General features: G+C 42.0%; 1 protein-coding gene across 5 annotated transcripts; it reads left to right on the top strand.

Moving 5' to 3' along the window:
- Positions 1–5,960: 5,960 nt before the first annotated feature.
- Positions 5,961–16,151, top strand: LOC119017509. 5 transcript variants are annotated; one of them, XM_037094210.1, is made up of 5 exons: positions 5,961–11,943; positions 12,270–12,304; positions 12,411–12,483; positions 12,591–12,684; positions 15,249–16,151. In XM_037094210.1, exon 1 carries the CDS (start codon positions 9,470–9,472, stop codon positions 10,379–10,381), a length of 912 nt encoding a protein of 303 aa, XP_036950105.1. In that variant the 5' UTR covers positions 5,961–9,469; the 3' UTR covers positions 10,382–11,943; positions 12,270–12,304; positions 12,411–12,483; positions 12,591–12,684; positions 15,249–16,151. The 5 variants fall into 5 exon arrangements, 2 of the variants coding, with proteins under 2 accessions (XP_036950105.1, XP_036950106.1); XM_037094211.1 differs by lacking the exon at positions 15,249–16,151 and having other exon boundaries at positions 12,451–12,483; positions 12,591–12,993; XR_005074453.1 differs by lacking the exons at positions 5,961–11,943; positions 15,249–16,151 and adding an exon at positions 12,000–12,161 and having other exon boundaries at positions 12,451–12,483; positions 12,591–12,993.
- Positions 16,152–17,580: the final 1,429 nt, after the last annotated feature.

The following is a 17,580-nucleotide window of genomic DNA, read 5'->3' as shown; positions in this document are numbered from 1 at the left end:
GCACCACACTATTTTGTTTTTTTTGTTTTTTTGATTTTCTGATGAACTGTTCCTTTTTAGTAAGAGGAAAATTATTCTCCGCACTGTAGGAGTGGTCACAGAGCCATATTGTTCACCGTGAAGCAAATGTTTGCCCCACTGAAAAAATGTAATGCCCCCCCTTAAATGTTTTTCTGCAGCCGGGTCTGTTCACGGCCCGGATGAAAACCGCATTGTTCCTCCTAAATCCGAGGTTTGACTATCAGCCGAATTCTCCTCTCCAGTACCCTGAAATGGACTTTCCCAGGGAGGCTGAGGAGTGTGATCCCCCAATAGTTGAAACACACCCTCTGGTTCCCCTTTTTAAATAGGAGGACCACCACCCCGGTCTGCCAGTCCAGAGGCACTGTCCCCAGCTGCAATGCGATACTGCAGAGATGTGTCAACCAAGACAGCCCCACAACATCCAGAGACTTGAGGTACTCAGGGCAGATCTTATCCACCCCCGGTGCTTTGCCCCTGAGGAGCTTCCCGACTACCTCAGTGACTTCGGCTTGGGTGATGAATGAGTCAACCGCTGAGTCCCCAGCCTCTGGGGCATGTCAGTGGGATTGAGGAGATCCTCGAAGTATTCCTTCCACCGCCCGACAATGTCCCCAGTTGAGGTCAACAGCTCCCCACCTCCACTGTAAACAGTGTTGGTGGAGGACTGCTTCCCCCTCCTGAGGTGCCGGATGGTTTGCCAGAATTTCTTCAAGGCTGACTGATAGTTCTCCTCCATGGCCTCCCCGAACTTTTCCCAGACCCGAGTTTTTGCTTCCGTGACTGCCCATGCTGCCACTCGCTTGGCCTGCCTGTACCCGTCAGCTGCCTCAGGAGTCCCCCGGGCCAACCAGGCCCGATAGGACTCCTTCTTCAGCTTGACAGCATCCCTTACTTCCGGAGTCCACCACTGGGTTCGGGGATTGCCGCCACGACAGGCACCGGAGACCTTACGGCCACAGCTCCGGACAACCGCGTCAGCAATAGAAGTGGAGAACATGGTCCATTCAGACTCAATGTCTCAAGCCTCCCTCAGGATCTTATCGAAGCTCTCCAATAATACCTTAATAGGAAAACACACTTTTTTGAAAACGGGTCTCAGGGTGGAAAAATCCGAAAGCGCTGCCTTCCACATTTCATGTGGACGGCAAATCCGCATACATTCCGAAATGATGACGCCATCACCCCACCCCTTGGCCTCTAGCTTCCGACCTCTGAACCCTGCAACGTCTCATAACAACAACAACAACAACAACAACAATGGCGGATTACTGCTTGTGTTCGTGTTTCTTGCAACTTACTCGCCTTGTAGTCGAGTGTGAGTCGCAGCAGCAGTTCGGCCTGATTATCGATCCACACAAATGCTTCTGGTTTCCTTGCACTAGCCATTTTCATCTTCTTCTTCTTGTTTTTGGACAGCGCACAAGTTTTATCATAGACATATAAAGAGTAGACGCCGCGTCGAACGCTGCTGCCTGTTGGCGCTGATGAGAATTGGGGCGGCCATCTTGGGGCGGTCACCCGTTCCACTCAGTGTAATCTGTTCAGCAGGCGCGATTAGGTGTCAGCGCATTTAATCAATCGTAACTCTGATATAGAAACTGATTTTCACGCGTTTTTTTTTTTTGCTGTAAACGTCATACATTATAGGTATGACACAGGACACATGGGCCGGCGTATTTTATTCATTATAAATGGATTAACAGTAATAGAATATTCTGATGTATGATATATGTTATGTATGATAGGTATTTTGCAAACACTATAAACACAACAGAAATCATATAGGCTCTCTCTCTCTCTATACATACAGTATATATATATATATATATATATATATATATATATATATATATATATATATATATATATATATATATATATATATATATATATATTTGCACACACACACACACACACACACACACACACACACATCATAGATACGTTTATATATCAGAGAAAATTAAAAATATATAAATCATGTAGAGTATCAATATGTTCATATATATATTATATATACATTTATATATCAGAGAATATGAAAAAAATATATAAATCATATATCTATCCATATATGTAATAGATACATTTATATATCAGAGAAAATTAAAAATATATAAATCATGTAGAGTATCAATATGATTCATATATAATATATTATATATATATATATATATACATTTATATATCAGAGAATATGAAAAAATATAAATCATATATATCTATCCATATATGTAATAGATACATTTATATATCAGAGAAAATTAAAAATATATAAATCATGTAGAGTATCAATATGATTCATATATAACATATTATATATACATTTATATATCAGAGAAAATGAAAAATATATAAATCATGTAGAGTATCAATATGATTCATATATTATATATAATATAATATAATATAATATAATATAATATAATATAATATAATATATAGATAGATAGATAGATAGATAGATAGATAGATAGATAGATAGATAGATAGATAGATATAGATATATAGATAGATAGATACATTTATATATCAGAGAATATGAAAATATATATAAATCATATATAGAGTATCAATATAACTCATATCAGGTCAATGAGTGAGAAATGAGAGAGAGAGAATCATGAGTGACTAAAACAAAACCTGGATAACAAATGGGGACGGGAAGGAAGTGGAATGCCTCTTTCTTCGTTCTTCTTAGTAGCCTACATTCATTCAACTCGGAGTAGAATGACCGCCCCAAGATGGCCGCCGCATTTCTCCCTGCCCGGCAGCCGTTGCGGCGTCTACTCTTTATATGTCTATGAGTTTTATGCACGTGATCCGGCTCTTCCTCTCATTCTTGATTAATTTCAAGCGCCACCTAGAGGCCTGGAATGTGAACTATAGTGTTTTGAGTAATTTTCAGTGGATCCGTGTGGACGCAAATATCCTTGAAACAATCTACTATGTCCGACAGGTTGTCGTAGCGTGATTCAAAGAGAGATCAAGTGCTACTGATGTAACATGTCAACAGATCCATCTGCATGACAGCTGGGCACCACCCAATGATGACATTCCCTTGAAAGCTCTTGAAAAGCATGGGACCCGCGTGTGTGGACCTTGAGTTGGAACTGATTCCTCAAATGACTATTTTTAAAAAGGTCTATAGAGAATGAAGACATAACAATAAAATAATGCACATGCATTAAATGATGAGTTATCACCTAGCATACTGTAAATACTTAGGCCTTGTCCACACGTACCAAAACAATCTTTTTTACTCTGTCTTTCTCGGCATTGTTTCTAGCATAGTGCTGCCTTTAGTCTGCCTTTATTGGAATCATACAAGTACCTGGGTGTGGTGATGGACAATAAACTGGAGTGGTCTACAAACATTGAGGTGGTCCACAAGAAGGGCCTGAGCTGGCTTTACTTCCTGAGGCCTTTCAATATCTGCAACCAGATGATCTAGATGCTTTATCAGTCTCTTCTTTCCACCACCATCTTCCCCGTGGGACCCTGCACCCCTGCAGTCAAAAATGCGAAGGATGTAAACAGACTAAATAAACTCTATCTATCTATCTATCTATCTATCTATCTATCTATCTATCTATCTATCTATCTATCTATCTATCTATCTATCTATCTATCTATCTATCTATCTATCAAAGTTTCACTATCACAATGCAGTTACATACTGATTTTAAAAACCTAACCCTAACACCAGATGTGATGTTCACGATGATTTATTGCCTCAAGCAAGTTTCAGGACATTAAATGTTGTTTTTCCATAGCGATGGGTCGCGTCCGGGCTATCTTTGTCAAATTTAGGCAAATCTGAGCAACAAACAGTAGAATAGGAAGACAAGACAGTTGACAACAATGTTTACTTTGGACCACTTGAGGCTTGAACTCACAACTTCTCGAACCAAAGACTGTCATCAATCATTCTGAGCTAATTGACAAGTGGCAATACAGTGGCTTCACAAATTGAGTAAGCCATTCAATGTTGTGTAGGCAGATTTGAAACCACTGAAAAAAATAACTGATGTTTAAAAATGCTGCTTGCATTGACTGCAATTATTCACATGAGAGCAGAATTCAAAATGTTCTCGAAATTTCAGTTTTTTAGGTAAAGTTCTGATATTTGTCAAACATCATCTACCATGACTCTAAAAAATGTTCATTTTTTTCACGAACATTGAAGATTTATTCATCAAGTTGCAGGCATATGTTTACAGCAGTAGTGTTCACAGTCATCAACATTGTCATTCACTGTAGGCAAAAATTGTGGGAGGAGATTACAGTTAAAAAAAAAAAACAGAGTGATGGACTTCATAATTTTTAATAGGTTTAAATGTACAAAAGTTTCTTTAGTACTGGGGCTACAGTTTGATGAAAGTGTGAAGTTCTAGCGGGTTGATTTGTTATGAATTTTCAGTGTCTTGAAATTTGGATGCTTGCTGTAGCGCCACCATCAGGATTATTGGCTTGGGTTTACAGCTAAAGTAATCTGGCATCTTTATGCAAAATTTGGTTAGCTTTCACACATGGGCCGGTCCAAGCTATTTGTTTTTATTTAATTTAGAGGCTTGCTGTGATGCCACCATCAGGACAATTGTCTTGTGTTTCATGTTGAGAACATCTGACATTCTGATCTGTCATCATCACCATCATCATTATTATCTGGAATAGCTGGAGGTGAGACCTGCTGTGTAGCTTCATTTGTCGACTCAGGGAGTCACTGTCCGGGCAGCTGTTGTCAAGGCAGATGTCAAAAATGGTCAAAATGTCAAAATTCTGCTACCTGAACAAAAATCTGATAATACATAAATTGCACCTTGACAGCATGGAAATGTTGGTGATTTGTTTTTAACTCTAAGTGTTTTGCTTCATAAGAGAATACTCTTACATTGACTCCAGTTGTTCCCATGAGAGCAGAATTCAAAATGTTCTCAAGAATTCAGTTTTTGAGATAAAATTCTGATATTTGCCGAACTTCATCAACCATGACTCCAAAATATTCTCAATTGTTTTCAGGAAGATTGAAAATGTATTTAGCAAGAATTTAATAGTATATGTTTACAGTCAAACATTTTGATGCACTGTAGGCTTAATTTTTGATCAATCAAAAAACCGAGAAACAAGTTTTGTGGACGACAGTCTGAAGATGCTCTCTAGCAAGGTGACAATTGAGCAAAAATTGTGGGAGGAGTTTCAGGTTTTGAAACAAACTGAGTGATGGACTTCATAATTTGTAATGAGTTTAAGTGGACTAAAGTTTCGGCAGTATTGGGGCAACTAAGCTGCCCGGACCCTAATTATGAGATGAATAAATGCTAAGACATTCAAAGAGATTGTTATGGTTCTTTAAATCTATCCAGATTAACAGCCGTAGTCATTTCTGTTTGAAGTTGTTCAATTTCACACTGCATTTAATTCATATAATTTCATGCTGCCTTTCATTTGATACCTGTCATCTTTCATTGGACCCTATATTAACCTTGAAGAGAAGCAAGAATACTGTTCTACAGTTTCAAAAAGACAACATTAGAACAATGTGAAGGAGAGCTTTAAAATTACATTATCTTGTCATGAGTAATCAATTATAAGACAATATTCTGTTAAAAAAATGTCAGTGAATAGTCAATCAGCTTTAAAGCTGAGGATGTAGTTTCACTGATTCAACTGTTGATCCAACAGCAGGTCAAGGGAAATAAATGTCATAATGTGGAGTTGTTCTGAACATTTCTCCTTTTTGATGCACTAGTATTCGATCGATACTCAGCATAGGCAGGGACCCAAAGCCCAGGTATCTGTATCGGGAAGGAAAACAATGGTATTGAACACCTCTATTAAACTGTATAATGTGACACAGACAGTAGTCTCTTTTGCATAATAACAATACGAATAACATAAAAACATCCCTAAAAGTTAGAAAAAAGTCTGGACGCTGTGTTGAACAGTGGAGGTTTTAATCAGATGATATCTGAATCTCACTGATGTACAAATGAAACAATGCAAGTGTTTACCTTCCTTTGAAAGATGCTACTTCAAAACCATGGAAACAGAAACGTACAGCTCCTGTTTCCACCGGGAAGGTTTGTGACTAGACAAAAATACTAAAACTAGGATAGAAATGACTAAAATGTAACTTAAACTAATGAATATTGTCATCTTAAGACTTCGACTGAATCTACAATCAACACAAAAAATTTCCTTGATAGTGACTATGGACAGAGACCAGCCGTGACAGTTGGGCTGAGGAGGGTCCACATTCAGACCCGCCAATTTGTACGCATTTTGCGTACCCAGGATGCATTTTGACCCTTAAGTACGCTTGTACGAATTGCTGCTCTCATGGTACACATTTTGTTGCATTTCGCAGATCGCCGGTTTCAGTTTCTATGCAAGTTCAGATCTATGAAGTTGCTTCTGACGCTGAGCCACAACAATCTACGTGTAAGTGGAATGAAAAGCTTTTGGCCAATCAGAGCGATGCATTTTAACACCCTCGTCTACCTGCCAGTCCTACCAAATGCTTCGCACATTCAATTCAATTCAGTGCATCACGCAAACCAAGCTGGCCAGATAACTGATCCCTCTTTGGCCGCTTGCCATCACTGCCGATGCAAACAGCATTGAAAAGGTAAAATTAAGACATTGAGTTTACCCGACGGTGTTGTTAATCAAAGTTACCGTTCATCAATATTGTGTGTTTGTTGCAAATAACGGTTAAGTTTCCCCGAATCCATTACTGCAGCACACAAAACTGTAGGCTTGCGTGCCATGGTGGCAGAACTGCCTCCAAAAAAGGTTCGGAAACCTCAAAGATTTCAGCTATCCTGCGTTGCCTGCACATGTCCAAGTGACCCCATCACACGTTCTGCGCCTTGTGCTAGACGAGGGCATGTGAGTGGAGTGGAGTGCGGAGCAAGCAGGGATCGGAGCATGTGAAATATAGTCTGAGCGCAGAGCAGGTTTTAATCCAAAGGCCAGAGCGTTGGTTCCGTTTTGCTCCAGTTCCGCTAGGAACTGGAGCAAAACGGAAGGGTTGAGCCATGCACTGTATTTGCTTCCAACTTTTCTTGGCGTATAGATCACTTTGGTCAAAAAGTCCTGATGGCATGATTGGTTTCCCCTTCATCACATTAGAATGTGATTTGGTGTGAGCGCTTCAAGGTCATTCGGGTCATCTGAGACCTCTGTAATGGGTCTGTCATTTAGAATTGCCTCAACCTCACAGAAAATGGTTTGGAGCCCTTCATCATCCAGAATTTGCTGTTTCAGAACTGAAGTGAGAACACTCTTCACTGAACGAGTCAGGCGCTCCCAAACACCACCCTGATGGGAAGCTGCTGGTATGTTAAAGCTCCAGTTTATGCCCTCCTTGACCAAAGCTCTTTGAATTTTGCCATGATTTAAATCAGCCAGAGTTTCTTTCAGCTCCTGATAGGCTCCAGCAAAATTTGTGCCATTATCAGACCTGATAGATGAGACTGGTCCTCGTCTACAGATAAACCTCCGAACTGCATTTAAACAGGAGTCTGCATCCAGTGTATATGCAACTTCCAAGTGTACAGCCCGACTGGTCAAACAGGTGAAAAGTGACTTCTTCCTCTTTTAATATCGACAGGGCCAAAATAGTCAACTCCAACATCTGTGAAAGGTGCTTTGTCAGGCAGCACTCTCTCCTCAGGCAAGTCTGCCTTCTGCTGTTCACCAAGCTTTCCTCTGTTGCGTCTACAAGCAACGCAGATATTACCTTCCTGGCCGCAGAGTTTGCACTAATAATCCAGCACTTCTGTTGTAAACTGGATAGCATGTGATTTCTTCCTGCATGCCCCAGTTGCTGATGGATATGACGCAGAGTTAGTGTGGATGTGTGTAGGTCTTTGGTCAAGATGACTGGATGTTGGCATTCTAATGGCATTGCTGCTTTACTCAGTCAACCGCCCACCTGGAGGATTTCACCAGCCATTACTGGGTCCAGTTTGTACAGTAGACTGTCTTTGGGAATGTTTTTGCAGCCACCCTTCAGTGAGGCAATTTCGCTTCTGAACTTGTGTTTTTGCACAAATTGGATAATTGACTGGTCCGCCTTAGCAAGATCTTCAGGAGTAAGAAGCTATGAATTTTCCTTTCCACTTCCTATTCTTGAATCTGGGGATTGTCCTTTCTGAGGCCTGCAGATGCACAAAACTCCTTTCTCTTCTGTCCTGACAACATCAGAGTTTCCTCGACCTTCAGAAACCAAGCTGCAGATGTTTTTAGCTTCATCCAAGATGAAAAATAACAGATGAGGTGGTCGGTGGCAATTGTCAGCTCCTTAATAACCATTTTCACTATCAAGTGCCTTTTGACCTCTGGGTCATCCGCAGGAATCGTACCAAGGTCCACATCCAGTTTAGGCCATTCCTCCTTTGACCTATAGAGAAACTGAGGTCCATTTATCCACCTCCTGCCATTCAGGAAATCCTCAGCTGTCCTTCCTCTTAATGCTTCATCTGCTGGATTTCCTTAAAACCCACATATCTCCACTGATTAACTTCTGCTGCTTCCCTAATGGCAGAGGTTCTGTTTGCCACAAAGGTGTGAAATCTCCTGTTTTCATTGCAGATGTATTTAAGGACTATTGTGCTGTCGGTCAAGAAAACTGACTTCTCCAGCTTAAGTTGCAGCTCTTTCTGTAGCATTTTATCCACTCGAACAGCAAGAACTGCAGCTGTGAGTTCCAATCAAGGAATTGTGATCTGCCTTAGAGGAGCAACTCTGGCCTTTCCCAAGAGAAATGCAAAGTGTACTTGGTGATCCTTCTCCAGTCTTAGATAAGACACAGTTCCATATCCAGCTTGACTGGCATCCAAAAAGTGGTGAAGCTGGATCTCCAAAGTCTCTGGGTTTAATACAGCAGTCCACTTTGAATTCAGCCACCCTTTGGAGGCCCTCCAGCCAGTCAGACCACTGCTCAGCAAAAGAATTGGGAATTGCCTCATCCCAACCCAAATTTCTCCTACAAAGCTCCTGCAGCAACAGCTTTGCAGGCAGACTAAATGGGGTTAGAGGATTACACATTTCAAACCATAATATCAAGCTCATGAAGCCGTAATAAAAAAAGAGTTTCCAGGCCACCCCATTCCTGTTTACAAGTGCAGGATTTTGCAGGCCATAACATTGGTTGACATTAGGGATTTTTCCCATAGACTTGTATTGGTGACTCGCGAATTTCAAGATCTTGAAATTATGGCAGGGGTTAGACGCCACGAATGGGTGAAGTTCACTAAGCGGCCACCAGATAGCGCCATTGCGCCAAAAGGGAGGCCATGAGTACAACTTTTGAAGCCATAATTATGAGGAAAGTTGCAGACCTACAGACCTCCAGATTCCCCTCTCTCCATGTGGCCTCTCTGTGTGGGCTACACTCCCCCAGCCCAGAATCCTCCCTCCCTCTGGTTGTCTGCTTATGATACCGGCTTCCAAACTTGTATTCATGGTCTCTGGCTCCCCACCAACAGCCCCCAAGAAGCCTCCAGATTCTCCCCTCTCCATCCTTGGTTCTTTGCCCAGAATCAGAGCACTATGTGTGGACTACAGACCTCCTGATTCTCCCCTCTCAATCCTTGGTTCTTTTCACAGGATCAGAGCACTCTGTGTCGGCTACAGACCTCCTGATTCTCCCCTCTCCATCCTTGTTTTTTTACCCAGGATCAGAGCGCTCTGTGTCGGCTACAGGCCTCCAGATTCTCCCCTTTCCATCCTTGTTTTTTTACCCAGGATCAGAGCGCTCTGTGTCGGCTACAGACCTCCTGATTCCCCCCTCTCCATCCTTGGTTCTTTGCCCAGGATCAGAGCACTCTGTGTCGGCTACAGACCTCCAGATTCTCCCCTCTCCATCCTCAGTTCTTTGCCCAGGATCAGAGCACTCTGTGTGAGCTACAGACCTCCAGATTCTCCCCTCTCCATCCTTGGTTTTTTACCCAGGATCAGAGCACTCTGTGTGGGCTACAGACCTCCTGATTCCCCCCTCTCCATCCTTGGTTCTTTGCCCGGGATCAGACCACTCTGCGTGGGCTACAGACCTCCAGATTCTCACTTTTCCATACTTGTTTTTTTTTTTTTTTTTTTTTTTTACCAAGGACCAGGCTGGCTTTTTTTGGCATCTTTGGCCTCCCAACCAGCCCCTTCTCCAGGGACCTTGCCCACCAGCCGACCCTGTGCACCCACTCTTACACACCCCCCCGGGATAAAGCCCATAGCCCGTCCCACTGGAGGTTCGTCCCCCCGGTACTCCATTAAAAGTTTCGTGCCCCTGGAACTCCATTCCTTGTCCAATAGTTCTGCATTCACCCGCCTCCCTCTGGTTCTCCTCTTATAATTGCGGCTTCCAAACTTGTATTCATGGACTCTGGCTCCCTACCAACAGCCCCTTGAAAGCCCAGGCTGGCTTCCTGGCACCCTTCATCCCAACCAGTCCTTTCTCCAGGGACCTTGCCCACCAGCCAAACCTATGCAGCCACTCTTAAGCACCCCCCCGGCATAAAGCCCATAGCCTGCCCTGCTGGAGGTTTGTGCCCCTGGTACTCCATTTAAAGTTTCATGCCCCTGGTACTCCGTTTTAAATCCATTGACTGAGAGTGGGACTTCCTGGAGGCTCCTGTGGGGCTGTGGCACAGAAACCAAAGTCAGTAAATAGAAGGTGGAATGCCGTAATTTCGAGATGTCCCTTGCCAGCAACCTTGCAATCATGTCCCATGGCTCTTGACTCCCCCGCTGGTAAAATCATAGAATACAGCTTTTTGAAAAGCCATAAGCAAAACTGGTAAATGCGTAACATGGCCTGACAACCTCTAATTAGGGCTAGAAATCCTAAAGGGTCATAAAGTGAACTGACCACTGAAAAAAATCCCTTTTCTGGTCTGTGGTTGTTCTGTTCTGTTGTTGTGCTGAGGTCCTGAACTTAAATTTGTCGGTTTCAATGCACCACTATAGTCCAAGTGCTCGTTCCATTGGAAGTTAGTCAGCGTCAAAATCCAGCTCCATCATGTCTGTTGCTCTGCTGTCCTCAGCAATTGATAGTAGCACTGTTGTTGCAGCTGTTGCTGATCCACTTGGAAAGCTTGAATCCTCCTTTATGACAGAGAGCAGTCAAATGCTCACCATGTGCAGTGCTTCCTCCACTGAAGCCATCAATTTCAGACAGTCATCTACATAAAAGTTACATTTTGAGTGTATTGACCACTTCAATAGGGAACTGTTTGGCATTACCATCTGCAGTTCTCCTAAAAGCATAATTTGCACAACTTGGTGATGATACAGGTCCAAACAGATGTACAGATGATATCTTCTCTAGACATTTCAATCTGTTCTTCTGATGATCTCTCATTAAAGTCCTGATTATACTGTTTAACCAGCATTTCTTGAAGGTGTTCAACTGAGATTCAGTTTGTTGTTACAGCACAGCAACCACGCCTACTCCTGCTGCATCATCCTGGCTGTTTATCAACTCCCAAGGTTCCATAACTGTAGGGGCATCTGTTCCAATAGGCAAATCAATGCCTGCATCAATGTCATAGAGCTTGACTTGCTTCAAATACAACAACTTATCAACATCCACTTGTCATGGAACATTGAGCGTGGAGACTGGCATGGTCCTCTAAGTTAAAACGGCCGGTAACTCACTGAAATCAGTCATGTCCATATCACTTCAAGACCTGACAGAACATGAGCATTTGACCCATTGTTCTTAACAGAATACTTGTCCTTTTACCTTTCAGGTTCAACTTCCTTGCCAAGTCTTTTGTACAGAAAGTGCCAGAACTCCCTGGATCCAAGAGGGCATATGTCTGTACAGTTTTGTTACTCCTTTGGCTCTTGACCTTAACTGCTACAATAGAAAAGATGGAGTCATCTTCACAACCAGCCCCAATATGGCCACAGGTCTGAGACACTGTAGTAGCAGTTGGATTACTTGGCGGGCTCAAAGATGGCTTGGATTGTGATGAGAATGTTCCTTTATCCTGCCGCTCAATATGAAGAACTTCGGGGTTCCAGATTCCTTTTTCTTTGATGAAATGAATCTTGTTCCGGAGTACTTTAGCCTTAGACTGTGAGCATTTATCAAGTGAATGACTACTATGTGAACAAAACAGACAGTTGTGAGTACTGAAGGACTTGGTCTTGTTTCCTGTATACAAAGTAATGACTCCCTCTTTCACCGCAATGACATTGGTGGCAAAACTTCTTCCTTTTTTCCTCTGCTTTAGATGACCAGAATTGGAGGCCTTATACTTGGTAGATGGTAAGTCCTGAATGTTGCCACAAAGTGGGTCTGATATTCTAACCTGCTTTTCAATGAAGGCAACAAGGTCAGAAAACAGCACTCTTCTTCCATTTTGCTCTTGCAGATCACAGCAACATTTCTCAATTTTTCTCTTAATTCATAAGGAAGTTTCAGGATGATGCTCCTCATATTTGATGGTAAAAGTCCAGCTCCTTCATATGCATCATTTGCTCTGTTAGATTTGAGCATCCTCTGAGATACAAGGAGAATGATTGTAATGCTTTAATGTCTTCGCTTTTAACAGGTGTCCAGTTCATAATCTTTTCCATATAAGCAGATGCAGCTTTCATGCTCATTTCCAAAAAGACCTTTGGCCCTGTGGTATCCCTGCTCAGAAGGTAAATGTTGACAACTTTGCACTAAGTCTCTTGGTTGCCCCTGGTGCATTGCTCAAGGAAGTGCAAACAGTCGCTTCTCCACTCCCCTCCACGCTATTTTCAAAAGCTCTGATGAAAGACCTGAAATGAAGAGGATCTCCATCGAACCATATTTCTTGGTGGAAGGACAGATTTTGTTGAACCAGCAGAGCAGTGATATCATTTTGTCTTTACATAATATTTACAACGTCACTCTTATAGTTGTCAGTCATGGCTTGCGTTTGAGGAAACACAGGTAGTGTTTGATTTCCAGCAGTTTGCATCACTTGAACTGGGGCATCAACCTTCAATAAACTCCTTTCCTCCATTTTGGTTGCTGGCGTTTGTTTAGGCTTTAACTTGTGGTTGAGATATATGATCAGGCACAGCTCAAGTGTTAACCATTTCATCCACTTCATCTGGAACAAAGCTGTCGGCATTGGGATTTAATTTACCTCCTTCTTGTGAATTGTTCTTTTCAAAATAGGAGTTCATGCCATCTGAAAATTGTGAGCCACACTGTGAGCTCCAGGACTTTAAGCTTTGCACTTGTTGCTGCCAATTCCATTTCAAGCTCCAATTTTCCCTTTTCAATCTTTAGCTTTTCCTCGTCAGCTTCTATTTGATGTTTGCTTTTTAATGCTGAAACATGCTCCATCAGAGCCACCTGGTCGGCTTTGGCTTTAATGTGTGCAAATGATGTTGAGGAAATCCGTGATAGGCAAGATCGTGATTTGACAAAAGGTCCTTTTATGCTTGACACATTAGAAGCGCTGTCATCAGTGTTAATGTTGTCTATGACACTTTGATCATCAAGGGGGTCCGTTTTTGGCTGCACATACGGATCACCCATTTCAGACAGCCAGCGTTTTACCCTTTCAGTGAAATCCCCCTACACCTTCATTTTTGCCTTGAAGTATTCATTTTGCCTCGTCACTTCATCTTGTGGCAAAGGCAAGTTAATGAAAGACTTGTGCATCTCATTTGCCTCTTGGATATATTTCATAAACTTGGCAAGCTCAGAATTCACTGTCACAATGTTTTCATCTGAAGTCATTAACGTCTAGATGTTTTCCAAACATCTTTTTCCTGACACATTTCCATGCAGAAACCAAAACCTTTAGTGGTAAACTTGATGCGTCTTTTTACTGATGACATTTCAACATCAAGTTAACTTGGTCTGACTCACATCTTTAACACAGAAGTACTAAGGCCTATTTATTAGCTCACTCCCCTTCCTTAGTCAGACTAATCAATGGGCACAAAATATTATTCAGGATATAAGATAACATTTGTGTAGTTTCCACTCCCCTCCTCTATACATTAATAATTTATTTTAATGTTGGAGGTTGTGATGAGCCAAACAATGTAGCTGAATATATATATGTGTGTGTGTGTGTGTGTGTGTGTGTGTGTGTGTGTGTGTGTGTGTGTGTGTGTGTGTGCGCGCGTGTGTGTGTGTGTGTGTGTTTGAAGCAACAGGTAGACCAGTTAAATGTAAACTCTTTTCTTCATGACCAAAACACTTGTCCACCTCTACTGACAATACAATAAATCTATTGTTAGGTATCTCACTGGTTGGTTGGTCACTGTGGAGCGTACTACTGGCAGTGGTGGCAGTGGCACAGAGGGTTGTATTCATAAAATGTCTCCAACGTTGGGAGGACTGCGCATTGAGAAAGGCCACATATAGACCAGCATACTTCCCTTGTCCTTTCCAGGATTGTTAGTAATGTTACCAGGTGTTTCATGTTTGGCACTCTAGTCTCTATACTTGCATCATATTAAGTTGCCATCCTGAGACCTGTATCTGGAACCTGTGTCTGCCTTCCTGACCTGAGTGTTTGACCTTCTGCTTGTTCACTGGACTTAGCGTTTAAGCTTGCTCCATATCAGATATCTTTTCTTGTGCGAGGCTGCGTCTATGGTTTTGACCCTTGCCTGCCTCACCATCCTTAAAGCTCTTGTATATTTGAATTAACTCTCTGAACAGCACCAGATCTCCCTCTGTATCCCTGTTACCCTGCTAGAACCAGCCAGGGCAGCTTCATTCAAGGTTTTCTTGGTGCACAGCCCACTGTTTCAAACTGTTTTCAAGGTCCTGCTTTTGAAAATGAAACACACTGCTGCACTTCTTTTCTTAAACAGCCACTGTTACACATAACAAAGTAAAGTCACTAGAAATTAGTTCTTCAAGCAGATTTTCTTACATCCTTCCCCAGAGACCACCATTCTCTTAAGAGCCCAGTGGCACTTCTTTAAAAGACATTTTCTTCAGTAGTTCCGCTTCATTAAATAGTTCACGGATACAAACTAGATGGGGAGTAACAAGCATGAAAGGCTCTAAGCAGATCTGAGCCACCAGGACAGCACACAGGTGACCTGTTTAAGGGATTTTACATTTTACATTAAAATCCATTAGATCAACCACTTTGCTCTGCAATCTGTATACAGCACATACATATATCCTACTACACTACACAGCAGAATAACAACAATCAATATCAATATAAATTACTCATACATGAAGTCTGGTTGTGAAACAGGGACTGAAAGCTCGTGTCTGGACTGATGCCCTCTCTCTGACCTCCACCTGAGACGAACACACGGCTGTTTACTCCTTACTCCTGTCGTCTCTGCCAGGCAGACAGGCAGACAGGCAGACAAGGCCAGCAGACAGGGAGAAAGACAGGGCGACTGAGAATGAATCCTATGAGCAAAAGCAAAGTTCACAAAGAGCAAAGAACTCTAGAAAAATCAGTAGGAGATGGAGTCAGTAATACCGCAGAGGAAGATCAACAATCTGGCGAGGATGGAGTGAGGAACCGGAGTAGATACACTGCAGAGCTGATTACCGGATGGACTGCAGGTGAGCAGCCTGGAGCAGGTGTGTAGGGAGAGAATGATGCCACGCCCACCACACAGACACAAGGCAAGTTCATGATCACGCAGCACTGTGCAGCATCGCGCAGTGCTGCCTAAATCATGATGCATGCTGGTTAAAATGTGTCCGTGATGACCTGGATGGGAGTGGTTTCTGCTCCGCATTCTATGTCACATGACCTTCAGGTATCACAGGACCAAGCTGAGCAGTTGCTCTCCAGGTGCAGCATGAGTCTAGACCCCACCTTCATAACATCAGACTTTGCCCTAATTGGCTTTTGTCTACGCTGACGTATATGACGTGTGTTTCGATGAATTTGCATATCCATGAGCATCTGTGCCTCTTTTCTACTCAAATATCACATACTTTGAGATAAATAGCAGCCATGTGGCTGCACCTATGGGACAGTCAACATGAATATATCTAGAAAATCCTTCATGTAACGCAACAACCCTGAAAGATCAGAATCAGAATCAGAATCCTTTTATTGTCATTGCACAGTGTACAACGAAATTTTAGCAGCATCCGATTATTCACACAACATAAATAGAGTAAGAAGAACAAGTAAAAAGTACAAGGCATTATAAGTAGGCAATGTAAGTATATTAAAAAAAATAATATGTACAGTGTACAATGTTACAATTATGTGATGATGATGTCGTCAATAAATTGCTCAGTTCTGTCACTTTATTTGTGGTGATGATAGAGAAGTAGTTAACTGCTGTGTCTTGCATGCAGACAACACAGGTTCAACTCAAGTGTTATCTGTGCTATCAACTCTTATTAGCCCTTTCTGTTCCCATCACGTGTCCAACTTTATAGCAGTGTTTGTATCCCCGCCCCTGCAGTCGCAAACAGATCTCGCTGTTGCAGGAGGTCAGTTGGAGTTCAACTTGAAAGCGCCTACAGACACAGACACAAAGGGGTATGGGCGAGGCCGTAACATTCAGCTGTCAGTAAACTCATTGACATAAGAATCATGTCTGATGTCACATAACTTTACCTGACTGGGTCAGGTTGAAGGAGTCTTGGATCCCTGGAAGTTTGTTCATGTGACACACGTTATTTTCACACACATCGTAACCACCAGCCATAGTAAAAACAGCCGGGCCGTCTTTTGTTGTTTGAAAAATGTGCCACTGTACAAATTCTACACTCATTAACTCTTTTCAAACGGAGTAGTTCATGGTATCTGGTGAATATTGCTATTTGTTCATTTCACAACATATATTGCAACAAACCAAAATATCACAATGTCAGTTTGTATCAATATTATTATCATTTTTGTGCTGACTTATATAAAATTTGACCAAAAGGAGAAATTTGATCTGAAGTTCCCAGCTTAACAGCTTAAGTTTATTTTATTTCAATAAGTGACAAATGGTACTGGGATTTAATGAACATTGAAGCTTTACAGTCAAGAAGTTAATGTTTGGCTGTTTTATCTAATGAGTAATCATGATGGAATATATGAATTATTAAAATCATATGTAAATTGCTTCCATCATTGCATGCTCTTGATCCTGTACGTCCTGTACACCAGTCCTGACTCAGGTCTTTCATGGTGGGAACTGGCTTAAGCTGGAACATGTTCAGAGTTAGCCATGACAGGTTAATATGATGATGTCAGGTCTCATCCAGCTCGCTGGCAGAACGTGTAGGCTTCCCTTGCTGCCACTAAGTGTTAGTGAGGTCAGATCCAAGTTACATCACTGCTTGGCACTCAACCTGATAAAACTGCCCTGGAAGCAAATTGGTCCAGACCACTAGGACTGTGGCTGGGTTTATATGTAATGTGTCACGAGACACTGAGATAAAAAGAGATTTTACACTTTTACAGACTGCAAAACACAACTAAAGATTTGCAGATCTTAAGGAGCACACACTCATTCAGGCATGTGCCACGATACACCACCTGTGTGTGTATAACATTCAGGGAATGTTAATGTTGGGAAAAGCTCAGCTGTCACAACTACTTTCAATATAAATGGTTG

Source organism: Acanthopagrus latus, chromosome 4 (genome assembly GCF_904848185.1).
Source record: "Acanthopagrus latus isolate v.2019 chromosome 4, fAcaLat1.1, whole genome shotgun sequence".
Classification (NCBI taxonomy): Eukaryota; Metazoa; Chordata; class Actinopteri; order Spariformes; family Sparidae; genus Acanthopagrus; species Acanthopagrus latus.
The sequence above is the reverse complement of the archived record's forward strand: the minus strand, read 5'-3'. Positions and strand labels throughout refer to the sequence as shown.